Consider the following 16,810-nt stretch of genomic DNA (forward strand, 5'->3'; position numbering starts at 1 on the left):
CCAGCCGGGGTCGCTTGTCCGCCAGCCGGGGTCGCCTGTCCGCCAGCCTGTGCCACCTGCTGGCGTCTGTGACGGTCCCTGCGGGCCGGGCGTTTCCGCCGGCGAACCTCCTGCCATCCGCCAGCCTCCTGGGACTGCGCGGCATCCTCCGCCGGGCTTGCTCGTCAGATGATGGCGCCTGCTGAGACGAGCCAGGGATGTCCGGTCTCTGAGGTGGATGGCCACCCCTCGGGCCTCCTGAAGGGGGTCCAGAGGCGGCAGAGCGTGAAGGATGAACCCCTTGCGGGGACAGGCGCGTGCGAGGTGGCCCATCTCCTGACAGATGTAGCACTGGCCGAGGAGGCCCGATACTCCACGCGCTGTATCAGATGTCCTCGAGAAAGACAAGGGAGGAGGATCGTCTTCGGGAGGGACTCCTGTGACGGAACCACAACACGAATGGCCGGGAGTCCTGCTGCCCGAGCTATCACTGAGGCCGCTGTTTGAGGCGTCTCCACCACCTGCCCAAACGCCTTGCCATGGATGACAAGAGGGGCAAGTACTCCCTGCGGAGTCCAGGAAAGCAGATAGTGATGGGGAAACCTGTCGCGCCTGCTAGCGGGTCAGAAGCGGGGTCGAAACCGTGAGTCCATCGCGCCAGGAACGCTCGGGATGAGCGGAGGGCAATGCGGCTCCGAGCCAGCACCGTCTGAGCTACCTGGGGGGACTCGAAATCCACCTGGTAGTAGCCACGTCCCAAAAAATCGACGCTGACGATCTTGGCAGGCACGCCAACGAGGCTGCCTTGCAGAAGGTCACGAAGCTCTCTCCGCATCGGACGGCTACGCACTATCTTGCAGACCAAGGAGGAGGCCTCAAGAGCGGATACTGTGGAAACAAACAACTGCTGATCTGCAGCTGTGAACTCCAGACGGAGACCGGAATCGGCAGGGGTAGTCGGAGCGGCTTCCATGGAGTCCTCCAGAGGGAAAAGGCTAGAGACCGGGGTCACCAACGGGAGGGACACAGCCCTACGAGGAAACGGAGAGGCGGAAGGTGAGAGGATAGCGGGGGCGGAGCGGGGGGGGGGGGGGGGGGGGGGGGGGAGCTGGGGCGGGGAAGCTAGCGGTGGGAGGAAGGGCGAGACGGAGGGGGAGGTGAGGAGAAGGCGGGGGAAGGAGCCGCGAAGCGGAGGAGAAGGCCCGGGGGGGGGGGGGGGGGGGGAGGCGAGGAAGGAGTCGGGGGAGAGAGGCGGGGGACAGGGGGGGAGGAGGCGAGGAAGGAGTCGGGGGAGAGAGGCGGGGACAGGGGGGGGGGGGGAGGGGGGAGGAGGGGGGTGCGCGACAGCGAGGAGCAGCTGGGGAGGGTAGATGGGAGGGGGGGGTTGGGGCGTAGCTCGCAGGAGCAGATTCTGTGTATGAGGACTTGGCTATGTATTGAAGAGTAGAGGACGAAGGTGCTCGGGATTCAAGAGGCGGAGAAGCCCATCCAAAGCATGGTGCTCTCCAAGAAGGCCCTCACGCATATAAAGGAGTCAAGTATTAGGGTTAGGGTTTATTGCGAAGAAGCAGTACACAGAACTTGCAGAGTGCAGAGAGATAGAGAGACACCAAGAGTAAACAGAGAATGTGTGGAGGGTGAATGTGCTAGTCAAGTTGGCACACTTTAACATCCAATATAATGTCCAAGTACAAAGGGTACGATAAAGTGTCCTTTTTTTTTCAATTGGCCTAGATCCTCCCATAGTTACCAAATTTCACCATCCTTAGACAGCTGCCCATAGGCGCTTATTTATCCACCCGTAGGTGATGCCATCGAGGAAGCACCAAGGGGGGTTTTGAACCCAGGACCTCTTGGTCCTAGGCAAATAAAGTGTCCTTTCACATTGGATATCCAAGGGGAAAAACCACATGGAAAAAAGTGCCCTTGGTTAAGCTCCTGCTCATACGTAGAACTACCATAAAGTATGCATTTGCCTTCAAATCCCCCCTAGTGTAAGTATGAACCTGTACAAGGTAGCATTTTACTCTTTGTATGAGAGTAAAGCTTTTTGGAAAGCTTCAAACTTCTCTTTAGGCAAAGCCTTTGTAAATAGATGGAGCTTATGGTTACACAAACAAAGCCCTTACTTTTATCCGCTAATGTGATATTGCTTTTGGTTCCGAAAACTATTCGGAGTCATCCAAGCTTCGCATGGCTAGCTTACATCTTAGGGAGACAGTGGGTGCACTCATGGTTGAGGAACATATCCCAAGAAATGGAAAGACTTCAAGAAGCAATTTTATGATTAGTTTTTACCTAAGAAGTTTGAAGATGATGTGCACCTTGCATGGGAAAGATTGCGGATGGAATTGGGTGAGACATTTCAAGAAGAAATTCTGGGATGCATATCTCAAGATTACTCCAATTAAAGAGATTTCCGAGAAGCCTAAGTTACCAAAGTATCGGGTCCGTTTGCATGACAACATTTGAGATTTTGTGAATGTGTGCCCGAATGATACCATCCAAGATTTAATGCATTCAACTGCAGTTGCTACCAGAGTCTACATGGTAGACGAACCAAAGAAAAAGACAAGTATTGGAGATCAAAAGTCTTGGGTACTTGAGAAGCTAAGAACTCTGAGAATAGGTTTCAGCCTATGAAGCCAAGGGGTATTCCAAACTCCTACAAAGGAAAGCACAACTTGACCAATGAGAAAATAGAGGTCTATCGCAAGGAAGGGAAATGCTTTAGATGTGGCAAAGAGAGCCACATGTCGACCCAATGTCTAGATCGTCCTAAGGGACCTAGAGAGCAAGTAAAGTCCAAGGGAAAGTCGAAGCCAATGGTTGGTGGGATTCCCGATGTATTGTGAAACACTTCAGAACCCGAGGCTAGAGAGTTCTGCCCCTCTTTGGGTAAAGTGCGGGATAGGAAAGCTCTAGTGGTGTTGGAAGCCATAGATAATTTCATTTCCATAGAGTTTCCGGAACACTTGGCTCCAAATACATCCTATGCCTGTGCCATCACTTCCTCAACAATGCAAAAAAAACCCATTTCTCTACTGCAAACACAAATGCTAGAGCAAAAGTCCCCAACACTGAACTGTATTCTTGCAAGTGTAATGACTTGTAGCACCAAGATATCTCAAATGCACTTTATCAAAAATACATGATGACTTACAAGGATTCGTTTGTTGACATAGATTAATGTTGCCAGAGTCTTTGCCCATGAGCCACGTGTAGTACCTTGTGCCGCCGGATGTCGCCTATATCCGCCCGTGTAGCTCTTCTTACTGCCAGCCGCCGCCTGACCAACTCCTCTTGCCGTTGGCTGCCGGGTGTGTAGCGCCGTTTGTGTTTGGTCACAGCCCATTCAACGTCAATCGCCACTGTTTACCTTGTGTGTGGAGGCTTCCTTGCTCACGTGGTCGACACACTCAACAGCACTACAATCGCAAAGAGAGTCGACTAGCTGTGATGCCGGATGTTAGAAAATAAGGATTCATTACTTAGCAAAAGTAAAAGGTCCCTAATACAAAAGACTAAAGGGGTCCAACTAACATGTGCCATGTGTCTCTATAGTAAAAGGAGGTGCTACTAAGGTTATAAACTATCCAAATGTATGTGCTAATAAAAGCCTAAAGTCCTAGCACAATAACCCCTAAACTAATGTGTATATCTCCCACACAGATAGAACTAGGGTTAGGGCTAGGGACGTGGACTAACCTAGGTTAGGGTTAGGGCTAGGGACGTGGACTAACCGAGGTTAGGGTTAGGGCTTAGTTCGGGCGTTGGGACCTGGAGGGTTCACACGAGCCTTTTGGGGGCAAGGCCCAGGGAAGGATCACTAGAGGAGCATAGAGATAGGTGATGATGTTGTCACATACGATCAGGAGTAAGCCATCTGTACCACAGGACCCACTGGTTACAGATGCCCTTTTTCAAATTGTCACTTATATTCAGCATGTATACACGCTTGACAAAGATCGCCTCCCACACCTAGTACTAGAGTCCTCTGTGCAATTATACTGCGAGAGGGAGAGGGGGCGATTGAGACGAGCCGGACTGCCCTCCTCCTCATTGACATGGCCACCACCATTACCGACACATGCATGGTACTCTGAGGTAGCCGAGTGGTTTCATGCACATGGCATACAGATGGACCATCTCCCCTCGTTTCAGTATAGCTTGAATTCCCCCTACGTTGATCTCTCACGACAAGAGATCAACCGGATCATCCGGTTAGATCATAGTTGTTTCTCATACCGGTACGAACCCATTTGTACCGTACGGTATCGTATGGTACAAGCCCCTCCTTTTTTTTTTGAAAAAAAATAATTCCAAATGCTTTAAAAAAATATAGAAACCCTGCTTAACGAAGATCCCAAATGCTCGCAATACTTCGCACCTTTCGTGTCCACTCAGCATTCCATATGGGGTTGTTGAGAGACCTAAAAAATCTGGCAAGGTAGACTGGTAGTGTACACTTGATTGGTAGGATGAGAGAATCTTGCTAAATCACTTGGAGATCCCTGGTATAGGTAGGCTAGACAGTTAGATTATCAAGTTATGTACGAGGGAGAAGATTTGGACAAGGCCATTTTGATCTAGAGAGGAGTCCCTAAACCTATCACCCTAGATGCACTGCTCGTATTTGTGCAAGGACGGTCCCTTAGTCATAAACGCTACACTGGGAGACCTTTGGTATTGCATTACCTATCCAGGTTCTTTTTTGGAGACAATCGGGAGATCCAACTGGGAGAGACACATATCCATGTTCTGGTTCCTCAAGCACTGTAGACTCCTCCCCTCCCAACCTTCCCTCACATTCAAGCTTGAAGCTTCATAGGTTGTAAGTGTTAAAAAAGAAAACCGTATGTTATCGTACGGTATCTGAAAATTTCATATCGTACCAAAAATTCCCATACGGTATCGTATTGTGTTTTTGTACCGTGACGACTATGGACCGTTAGATCTACTCGGGCTACACATACACCAGACATGGGTGTCTCCATCACTTCTTGAGAGTCTCCGAGGATGGATTCTTTGAGATACCGAGACACATACAGATACACATGTCACATGCTATGCGTATCACGATCGGCCAGCTTAGGGTATCCTCCCACCGCCTCAGAGTAGAGACTGGCAGAGCTGAGGATATCCCACATGAGGAGAGGGCATGCACAATATGCATCACAGGAGTAGTAGAGGATGAGACCCATTATATGTTCAGTTGCCCGGCTTATTATGATATACGGGGGCGGGGATTCCACTGCCTCTTCCGAGAGGGATTCAGACCACTTACAGGGGTGATATAGTTTGAGGATCAGAGGTGCTTGGGCATGTACTTGATGGAGCTCAGACGACACAAGGATGCAGTGTTGAGGGAGCATGCTGAGAGACAGCCCCGGCTCCGACAGGACACCTCCCAGAGAGCCATCGGAGATTTCTTTGTGGTACACACATACACGTCGGAATCCACTGCCCACAATAGTTCCTCTACTACGACATCAGAGCCCACCGCCCGTAGAGGAGTTCTTAGTGAGAGAGCTTGATCCATTCTGCGAGCCAGACGTCCCCGACCTAGAGCATCAGGACCCTCCACCACACAGAGACGGATTCGTAAGGTTCTCAGTCGACATGACACGCTCTCATCATAGAGGCCTGACATTCACTCCACCATCAAATTGGTTTTGGCCGAGGCGGGTATCGTCATTAGCTGATCATAGCATATCTCACCATTGTATTACTTTTGGTCTCATAGACCCTTGGGGTCTTCTGTAGACGTTAATATAACTCTCTCTCTCTCTCTCTCTCTCTCTCTCTCATGCCATGCAGATTGCAGTGGGCTAGTTGCGGGTGTCATCGCACCGTGTGAGGATAGAGACACGGAGAGCCATGGAGATACCTCGCGAGGAGAGGATATGCACTATGTGCCAGAAGGAGGTCGAGTCAGAGGAGCACTTCATATGCAGATGCACCGTATATTATGAGATTCGAGGGAGGTTCCACTGTCTCTTCAGAGAGGGGTTTGGACCCTTATCTAGGATCATGGATAACCCAGATCGGCAGTTCTTGGGCCTCTTCGTGCTAGAGCTTCATCACCACAGAGACTCGTTGATTAGGGAGTCGAGACCCCATGGGAGACATCCACCCCGGCCCCAGGCGACCAACACTCAGTGCTTCCGACCACAAGAGGATGCCTCACCAACTATGGATGACATACCCACACCCTCATTGAGCCACACATTCTAGGGTGCCCGATTCCCCGCTAGACCCCACTCTGGTGTGACTCTAGACCGGGCCACGGCACTATAGCGAGCCCGGCGCCCCAGACTCCCTGGACCTCGCTAGCGACACAGACATCAGCCCTAGCTTGAGGAGATCTTGGAAAGGCACAGAGCCACCTTCCCACGCCCGGTGGATTCGCAGAGCCTTTTACAGGCTAACCCCATGCTCGATATCCTTGACGGGCCCTCCCCTACCAGGAGGTTAGCTCCATAGGTTGTATGATGATGATGGTCCCACTTTGTATCATATGGCTCGGATATGACATTCCACACTCATAGCTCTAGTCTTTGTTTTCTTTTGTACCATGATGAGATTACATGGACACTATTGTATCACTTTTGGTCTCATAGACCCACTAGGTCTTTTAGAGACTTCTAATATACCTTCTTACTCTCTTTCTTTCTTTCTCTTCCACCCTCTCTTGCACTCTTCATCTCCGCTACATTGTGCAATCGTCAGGAACCAAGGTGCTGAATATTCATTATCAAAGTATAATCCTATCGGTAAGCTTTTGCATGTTACAAAGCAGGCTCAAAGGTAATGTCGGGTCTATGAAACCTTGTTAGGGTTTTGGTTCTAGGTCAGATGATCCTTGGATGTGGTCTTTGGAGATCTTACAACTGCAATGAAGATAGATGTTAATATCTATAAGGTAGGGTTTCGGTTCTAGGTCAGATTATCCTTGGACATGGTCTTTGGAGACCTCACAACTGTAGGGAAGATAGATCTCAATATCTACACGATAAGATATGCAAGATAAGAGTCGCCACTAGGCTATATAGTCTGCTAGTGGCGGCAATGTACTAGTTAACTATTGTTGGACTTGATAGAGTGTGCATAGAACGGAAGCAAAGGAAGCACTAGAATGTGCTGAATTGAGAGAGAGAGAGAGAGAGAGAGAGAGAGAGAGAGAGAGAGATATGAAGCCAAAAGGATGAATATACTCCAATGAATATAATCCCGAGCAAGAGACCTTGTAGGCTCATAAGTGAAGGATACAAAAGGGGACAGGTGTGTCAACACATGAACCACACACAACAACTAATGAACATATGAATGGGAGAGGCCAGCCCACGTATATATAGGTATGGGGCTGACTGACTAGAGTTGGCTGACTAGTCATGAAGGACCTGACTTGGAAAAATGTGAGAAAAAAAGGGGTGCCCAGCCCACAATCAAGGGCCCATACCAAGGAGGCTTGAGACACTGGCTTGGTGAACAAATCTGCTGCATTCTCTGTTGAAGGATGATACTCCAAATGCAAATCTCCCACAAGAATCCGTTCATGAACATAGTGATACTGGATCTCAATGTGTTTTGTACGAGCATGAAACACAGGGTTCTTGGCGATGGCGATGCAAGTCTGATTGTCACACCAAAGAAGAGAAGGTCTGGTAGGAGGAAAGCCAAGTTCTCCCAATAATCTCTGCAACCAAATCGCCTCACATGTAGCATAGCAAGCTGCTTGATACTTTGCCTTTGTAGTGGAAAGCACTGCGGCGGCAGGTTGGTTTTTACTGCTCCATGAAATGGCTCCTGACCAAAGTGAGAAAACCCAACCACTGGTTGAACACTGAGTATCCGGATCTCCGGTCCTGTTTGAATCAGTCCATCCAAGAAGAGTGCACTCCTGGCCACTCAAACTCTTGCTCCAAAGCATCTATTATGACTGAATAGATCGTCACAAAATAAGAACCTACAAAAATGAGGTCAACATAGACCACAATGATAACAACTAACCCCCTCTCAAGGAGGATATAAAGGTTCGAAGTTGCATGAGAGCGGTGCAAGCCAAGCTTTTGAAAGAACTCATCAATGTGTTGGTACCAAGCCTACGGAGCTTGCTTCAGACCGTACATGGCTTTCTTCAGCTGATACACGTGGTCTTGTTTTCCTGGAATCTCAAATCCCGGTGGTTGATCAACATCACTGCCTATGTAAGCTCTCCATTCAAGAAAGCCGACTTGACGTCCATCTAGAATACGGGCCATCTATGACGTCTTGCAAGAGCAAGAATGGTGCGAAAGGTAGTCGTCCGAGCCTACAGAGCGAAGGTCTTAGCAAAGTCGACCACAAGGCGCTGAGCATAGCCCTTGGCAATCAACCTCGCTGTGTGCTTGTCCAAGCTGCCTGTCAGCTTTATACTTTGTTTTGAAGATCCACCGCACACCAATCACCTTACGTTGCTGTGGCCTAGGTACCAAAATCCAAGTGCCATTCTGTTCTATAGAATCCAACTATGCCTGCATAGTAGGATGCCAGGCCTCATGTGAAAGAGTCTCCCACACAGAAGTTGGATTAGAAGGACCATGAATAATAGAGGACATAAGAGAATAGTTAACAAACATATTTCCCTCATGAATTAGTTTCCCTGTAACTATGGAAGATTGCCTTAGAGTACCAGGCGGAGGCGCAGAAGGAAGATCTCTCAACCCATAATCATGAACTATCTGATAATACCATCCAGGCACTGATCTACTCGAGCTCTCTGGAGGAGGAGGAGGAGAATCATCATCATCATCCGAATGAGAACCCACAAGGGAAGTCCGTTTTGGAGGTGAAATAGGAGCAGGGGGGGAGGAGGGGGCAGCGGCGAAGGAGGCGGAGCAGGAAGAAGAAGCTCACCACCCCCCTCTGAAGATGCAAGAGTCTCATCGAACACCGCATTTCGGCTCTCATCAACTTTGCTGGCTTGTTGATCATAATGGCAATATGCTTGGGACACATAACTATATCCAAGAAAAGTCATACGTTTAGACTCGAAGTCCAACTTAGAGCAATTCTCCTTGGGCACATGTACATACGCCGAAGAGACATATCTTCAAATTCAAGAAGAAAACCCAAGTAAATCTGGAGAAGTCATCCACCATCACGAGCATGTACAACGCCTTACTCAAAGACGCAATACTCATCGGACCACACAAGTCTGCATGAACTCCTTCTTTATCCCGCTTCTTCTTGTAACATTGGGGCTTGATGACCCTTCTTGCCACAGTAGTGACACCCTACGTCCTTTTTTAAAGAAGATTTGTCTGTGTCTGTCTTTGTCGTTGTTGCTGTCCTTGGAGCTCTTGTCAGAACTCCCTTTCCCTTTCTTCTATCGATGCTTCCTTCTATCTCGAGCAGCCAAAGCTCCATCAGAACCACTAGAGGTGCCGGTCCGCTCCTCAAAGCGAGACTTAATCAATCTGCATAATGGAGGAAAGCAATTCCTCCCAAGTAAGTGGAACAGCCCAAGGAGAAGAAACAAGAGACTGAAGATAAGCATCAAACCTCTCTGGAAGCTTGGAGAGAAGCCGACTAGCCATATCCTAAGTAGAGATATTCTTGCCACATACAACAAGCTCGTCCTGGAGATCTTTCATCTTCATGATGAAAGCAGATAACAAAGAATAGGCGGCCACTGAAAGGTTCATAAGCTGCTTTTCCAAAGCCAAAATCCGTCCCGCTACGAGATTTGCAAGGGCCTTCCAAACTTCATGTGCCGCATTTGCTGTACACACATGGGAGAGTATAGAATCATGACAATTCAGCATTAGAAAGGAGAAAACACGATGATCATTTGCCTCCCAAGCATCAACTCGTGCTTGAGTCACACCAACTGTAGAGACGGCGGGGGGGGGACGGCATTGGCAGCTGTGACTATCCAGCCCCAGAGATCCACTCCATGCAAGGCCGACTTTACCTTCACCTTCCACAAGGTATAGTTGGAACCATCCAACTTGGTAGACTCAGAAAACATATGAAGCAGTCATCACTGTACTCAAGCTCAAATCTCAGGAAAAACGCGCAACTCAAAAGAAAGAAAGTGTCCACCACCACAGGTACCAAGATGCCTCAAAGCAACCCACCACGCCAGACCCCCTCTGCAAGTGATATTTTTCCATTGGAGAAGAAAACGCAGCCAACGAAGGGCTGCTGTCCTGTTGCCTGCAACAATGAAGTGCAAGGAAGAGGAAATCCGACCAGCAGCGGCAGATCAGAGAAAGAATGCAGAAAGGAGGAGCTGAAAACAGGGTGGAAAATGAGGCCAAAAAAAACATAGAAGGCTAGAGCGATGATACCATCATAGTGTGTGCACAGAGCGGAAGCAAAGGAAGCGCTAGAATGTGCTGAACTGAGAGTGTGAGAGAGAGAGAGAGAGAGAGAGAGAGAGAGAGATATGAGCCAAAAGGCCGAATATACTGCAATGAATACAATCCCGAGCAAGAGACCTTGTAGGCCCATAAGTGAAGGATACAAAAAGGGGCAAGTGTGTCAACACATGAACCACACACAACAACTAATGAACATATGAATGGGAGAGGCCAGCCCATGTATACATAGGTATGGGGCTGGCCAACTGGTCATGAAGGACCCGACCTGGGAAAATGCCAGAAAAATAAGGGTGGCCAGCCCACAATCAAGGGCCATAAAAAGGGAACAAATATGGGCTAAATATGGGCAGCATACAGGGATGAAATGCTAACAGGACCAACAAATAACGGACGACCATACCCCAACTGAGTACATGGGTACATGGTACATGAGTCAATCCTGCTACCTGAGGACAAGGTGTCTCGGGAAGATATTATTTTACACAAGAGTGCCATCATTGACCTGCACTTGCATGCATTGTATTTGGCATTGTGCCATCAAGTCTACATAAGTTGTCTCCTAACCATCTCACTGACCAATGTGTAGCATAGATTTCCAACATTTATTAGGTCGGTAATTCATTTATAAGCAAGTGATATAAGGCTTTGATTTTTGAAGGGGAAACCATCAGTGCATTTTATTGTAACAAAGTGAACCAAAGCATTAGTTATTGGAATTTGAAACTGCTATTTTTGCATGTGGTAAAAACTATTTTAACCAAACTTGTTATTTGCTTTTAAAACAACTACTTTTGCACGTGGTTTAAACCTGTTATTTACTGTCATTATGAAAGGGATGATGATGGCGTAAGAGGAGCACAGTTTATCATTCAATCAGCTGTGAAGGTAACGGTCACATCAATGCAGCAACAAAATGTACCTGTTTTCAGCATGCTAGATCCGCGACTGCCGATTCAACTTTTGAATATTGAAGTTTTCTTTGCATATAACTGTGCATGTGCAGGATCCCAAGGATACGGATGCAAGAGTTGAAGAGTTTCTGAGCTTATTCGAAGACAACTTGAAACAGTTGACAGATGAAGAATTTAAGGTAAAAAGATATGCATTGCCCTTAAAGGTTTATTTCATATGTTTCATTGTGTTGAGTGCTTTTGATATTTTACCTCTCTTTTTTATTTGGTCGCTATGGATCATGCTCATTTGTAAATATGCTTGATAATGACATGCAGAGGAATGTCAATGCTCTAATAGAAATAAAGCTTGAGAAACACAAGAATTTACGTGAAGAAACTCGATTTTACTGGGGTGAAATTGATGATGGTACACTGAAGTTCAATAGGCAGAAGGATGAGGTAGTGTTTAAGATCTCCTTTTTAACATAAATGCTTCTCCTTCTTTTTTTTTGAGATCACACACTCTAGGCTATTGTTTCTGTAATTCTGTTTGTGTTTCTTATCCTCGTCACAATCATCAAACTTTTGTGGTCTTCCATTTTAAGTCAATAAAACCTTATTCTCCCCATCTTCCTCGTCTTCTTTCTCTTATTTCTCCTCTTCTTTTTCTTCTTTCCTCTTTGTTCTCACTCCTTGTCTTCCCCTGGTTTTCTTTCTCTTCCCAGAACTGGATTCCAAGGCCGTCTTGTTTTTTGTTAAAAAAATCTTGTCCACGGGTACCTTGACTGTGTTTAGGTACTTTGTGTGTCTTTGGATTCACCTTGTTGAAGGTGCTCATCATATCGTTGAAGATAACTGGCCACCCATGTATGGCGATGCTGCACAGGTCGCATCTGAGCAAGATGCTTTTAGTGGTAAGGAGAGATGTACATGCTCATTGGCAGCAATGAAAGTGGTATGCTACCTTCCTCCATAAAAGTCAACAAGGATCCTCTTATCATGCCTTTGAGAGAAATATCAAGGAATGCTTCAAGAACAGAGAAATATTACTAAAAGAAGCATTCATATTGGGTCCCCCTCATTGATTCCTAAGATACCTGATTTCCATGTCCTTGCACTCATGTCAGGAGCTGACCATTGTCATTTTACCCGAATTATCACTAATCACCACAATCACATCATCTTGGAACACCAGCACCAACTTCTAGCCCTGATCAACACCCTTCCCACAGGCTGCAGCCTAACGGACCTTCACATAGGCCATTAAGTCCATCCAGAAAAACTCAGAAGGCACCACACCCAGAACAAATGGTATGTCGAGGACCATGAAGCACTGCCTGGAAATGGAACGAAGAACTCTGTTATTACCAGCCATATGCCAGGGAGATAGAGATGTGCCTCGTCAGATGTAAGAAATGAGAGTTTCTAGCAAAAACGGACAATAATTGCTTAATACTCAAAACTCCAAAGATTTCTGGCCACATTAGCATGCCCCCTTAGTGACAGGTCATATGGCAAGCCTTATCAGACACCCTGCTCATCAGCATCCCATTGACCACACTTTCTGGAAAGAAAGCCAGCATGCCCCGTTAGTGACAGTTCATATGGCAAGCCTTATCAGACACTCTACTTATAAGCCTCCCATTGATGATACTGACACACATCAGCACACCAAGGTTACACTTTTTACCAGAGTCAAACGTCAAAACTATCCAAAAAATCCAGATTGGTAAAGCAAAAGATCATGGTGGTCTATAATCAGACCATGGCTGTGAGACTCTTGCTTGGATGTCAGCTGAGCTTTTCAATGTCTATTTTCCATGACCTTGCTCAAACTGGTGGAGAGAGCATGATCAATTCTACTGAGAAGGCAGGATTCAATGAACACAAAAAACTATCCAATCATTGTGGTTGGCCGTTTAACAACTAAGATGTTCGGACCAGCTGCTGAAAGAAAGAAATGTATATAAAGGTATGTCACCATTTGGGCATTCTCTGTGCCACCTCATTGCAGGGGACGCCAAGCGTCATGCAGACTGGCATCTCATGGTTGGGACTTTGTCTATACCAAGGGCCAGCAGGCTGGGGACTTTGGTGCGCACTCAGATTCAGAGTACGGTATTCCGGGTGGCATGGGAAGGTAATGTCTATGGCTGGAGTGACTGCCAGCTACAGGTAAAATGAGAGGAAGATTATCCAATACATTTTGTGATTTGCCTGGCATACTTGCATGGAACTGTTTTTGCGTGAACTGGTTTACTGCTTGCAAGATCTACACATGTAGTTTATGGGCAGGGTTTGCCCTGTGGTGAACCATACGCTTGAATATGTATTTTAACCTTGCTTGTGGGATGTAGACAGGCAGTAGGTGCGACTCTAAAATCTTTGTTTATACTAGTTAGAGTTATTGCTCATTTTTTTGATTTGCAGTGACTGGACAATATATAAGTGAGTTTGAGCATCCACACTTTGTTAAAGTGTGGGCGGACATGTTATAAGTAAGTTTGGAAACTTGTTGCATGGCTAGGCTGCCATGAAACAGGCACCCTTTTCATTAAAAGAGTGCAGATAGTGGGCACCCTCTCCACTTATGGGAGAGGTGTGGATGGCCACCCTTTCCATGATGTAAAGTAGGCTCTCTGGGAGGAGACTCAAAGGGAAGAACATCAAATCATTCACACCACCATTGAGGAGGAGAAGCTGAGGCATGCCCGCCGCCTCAACATTCGAGTCACAGGTATAGCCGAGACACCCAACGCCACTCCCGAGAAAGAAGAGGACCCTCTCCCCTTCACCAAAGCATGGAGAGCGGGGAAAGACTCAACATGCAAGAGCAAGCCTCATCCTACAGTTTGCAGGAGAGACGGAGAGGGTCACCTTCATGAGGAAGAGGGTCATACTACGAGGCCTAGAGGGAGCTCCTATTTTCTTGGATGATGACCTCACGAGGATGCAGCTAGAGCATAGGAGAGCTTGCATGCCACGAGTCTTACACTCGAGGAGAGAAGGCAAGAAGGCCTTCTATCGAGATGGTCGGGTCATCATTGATGGCCGGCCCATGGATTAGCGGTTTGGGGCCTATGGGACATAGGCCAAGCCACTGACAGAGATACACATGGCAGTATGGAACTGTAATGGTTCACTATGGGTGCAGCTTGGACGACTGGAGCATGTTATGGGGAGGAGAGACATCATACTTTTGACACAGAGACATCAGAGCCCAGAGAGAGGGCTACCTCGAGTAGAGGGATTCTAATGGGAGTCAGCATACAGGAGGACTACACGCCAGGGTACCTCGAGAGGGTCGAGGGGAGTAGCAGTTTTATTCAGACGGGAGCTACAAGGGAGACTGAGAGTGGTAGCACAGGATCCAGAGGCCAGATACATGTGGATCAGCTTACAGCTCTCACAGGACAGGGTTATATACATAGCCCTATGTTACTTTCCTCCATCAGGATCCTCCTATGTCATTGCAGAGGACATGCCACAAGAGGAGGAGACAGGAGCCTCGCTATACACTTGTCTGTCAGAGGAGATTATGCATTATTCTACACTAGGGGAAGTATTTCTTACGGGTGACTTCAATGCCCACACACAGAGTAGACACTGTGAGGTGTATGACTATGATGACATGGAGATCCTCCACCCTGTGGATCTAGAGGAGATAGGGGTTAGTCAGGCATCAAAGGACACTGGACTAGACAAAGGACATTATGGGGACCACTTACTAGAGTTGGGAGCCAGGCATCGTCTCGTTATTTATAACGGGATGCTGCAGTGGTCGGGATCAACAGGGCTGACATGCTTCCCACATGGGGTCATACACGGACAGGAGGCACGGTGGTAGACTACATTATGGGGTCTTTGGAGGCATCATAGCTTGTCACCTCATTCTCCATCCCACCTCGTCCTATTGGGACAGATCATACATACTTGGCATTTCACTAGCCGGATCACCAGTATCACCAGCCCCCCACATACCGACGCCACACATTACCGTCTACTTCACACACGACATGGCAGACATATACACTGGCAGAGTAGAGGATGGGCTCCTACTCATGGATCCCCTGGTACCTATGGATACTATTACAGCCCAGCTGGCATAGTGGGAGAGTAGTGGCCATGCACCTAGGCATGATTGCCTCATTGACAAAACAACTAGAGCCTTCATAGAAAGGTCTTGGGAGGAGAATTATCGTGTCTCACCAGATTCCAAGAGAGCTTTGTGCAAGAGAGTCACAAGTTATGTACATTGAGCTTTGTGCAAGAGAGTCGCAAGTTATGTACATTGAGCATGGCACTTGCTTTCTTAAGATGACCCAAATTGAGTTGTATTCCTAGGTTGTGGCATTATTTCTAGACCTTAAAACTGGACAAAGGTCATTTGAGGGGTGTAAGCCTTGGTTCTTGAGATATTCACGCGAACATGAGACATCTTTATGTCACTCATGTTGAGTTCCAACTTATTTATGATATGTTTCGTTCTCTTTTTGGGCTTACAGAGTTTCCTCATAGTACTTGTGAGTTTGGTGGTCCCTTATGCCATGGGAAAGGTGCAAGGGCCAACAAAATGTAGTGGGGCTTCACCCAATCACACTTGGGAGCACAAACAGCTTAACCGAGAAGCCAATTTATTGCACAAAATGCAAATGAGGGTGTGTCACTCGAGTGCAGAGCCCTATACTCACGGCTCCGCATACAGAGAGCCTTGAGAGCCATCACAGAGCTGGAGTCGAGGAGAGAGATGAGGAGACTTACTCGCCGCAAAAGGCGGGCCTTCGCAGAGATACAGGAGCTAGAGATCTTCCATTTCTTCATGAGTAGAGATAGCCCTATCTCATGGCGGCACTTCAAAGAGCCCCAGACACCGACACCCATTGCAGACCCACATACATGGCACACATATGCATAGGGCCTATACCACGCCCCACAGCAGCCACCTATACCTTAGCCACAGGAGCCTCAACCTACCACAGCTAGCTTCTTTACCCACTCGATGGTAAAGGAAGCTATCCGCCGCCTACAGCATGGACGGGCCGCCGACCATATGGGCCTACAGGGTGAGCATCTCATATATGCAATAGATTCTTTGGCTCCTTTTCTTGCACACCTGTTTAACAGGGCACTAGCAGAGGGTTTGCCTGCGGAGTGGACGATGCACACCATTGTGCCGATCCACAAAACAGGGGATATGCTCGATCCGAGCAACTACAGGACGGTTATGGTTGGCCACGTGTTGGCCAAACAGGGGTTGACTACTTGATGCTCACTAACTGTGGGGAGCCCTCATGTTATAAGGAGGCTTTACAGAGGGCAGACAAGGCTCTTTGGGAGCATGCTATGAAGTCAGAGATGGATTCTTTGCACAAAAATGGAACATGGAAGTTGGTGCATTCATTCACAGGAGGTGCTGTGTCATGGATATCCAGGATGCAGAAGTGCACTGCCTTATCTACTACAGAGGCCGAGTATATTGCAGCCACAGAGGCTTGCAAGGAGGCATTATGGCTATCTCGGTTAGTGGTTGATTTGGGTTATACAGGGGATATTCCATTGTTGCATTGT

The 16,810-nt window shown here is 47.7% G+C and overlaps 1 protein-coding gene across 1 annotated transcript in view; it reads left to right on the plus strand.

Moving 5' to 3' along the window:
• The window catches only part of LOC147631227 (Insulinase (Peptidase family M16) family protein), a 126,083-nt gene that overhangs the window by 98,475 nt on the left and 10,798 nt on the right, over positions 1-16,810 (plus strand). Inside the window, exons 23-25 of the mRNA XM_086809562.1 lie at positions 11,183-11,234; positions 11,353-11,439; positions 11,579-11,701. Coding sequence (XP_086665688.1) covers positions 11,183-11,234; positions 11,353-11,439; positions 11,579-11,701 — 262 coding nt within the window. The remainder of the gene's footprint in view (positions 1-11,182; positions 11,235-11,352; positions 11,440-11,578; positions 11,702-16,810) is intronic.

This window comes from Cibotium barometz, chromosome 15, assembly GCF_041138505.1.
Source record: "Cibotium barometz isolate CiBa-2024 chromosome 15, ASM4113850v1, whole genome shotgun sequence".
Lineage (NCBI taxonomy): Eukaryota > Viridiplantae > Streptophyta > Polypodiopsida > Cyatheales > Cibotiaceae > Cibotium > Cibotium barometz.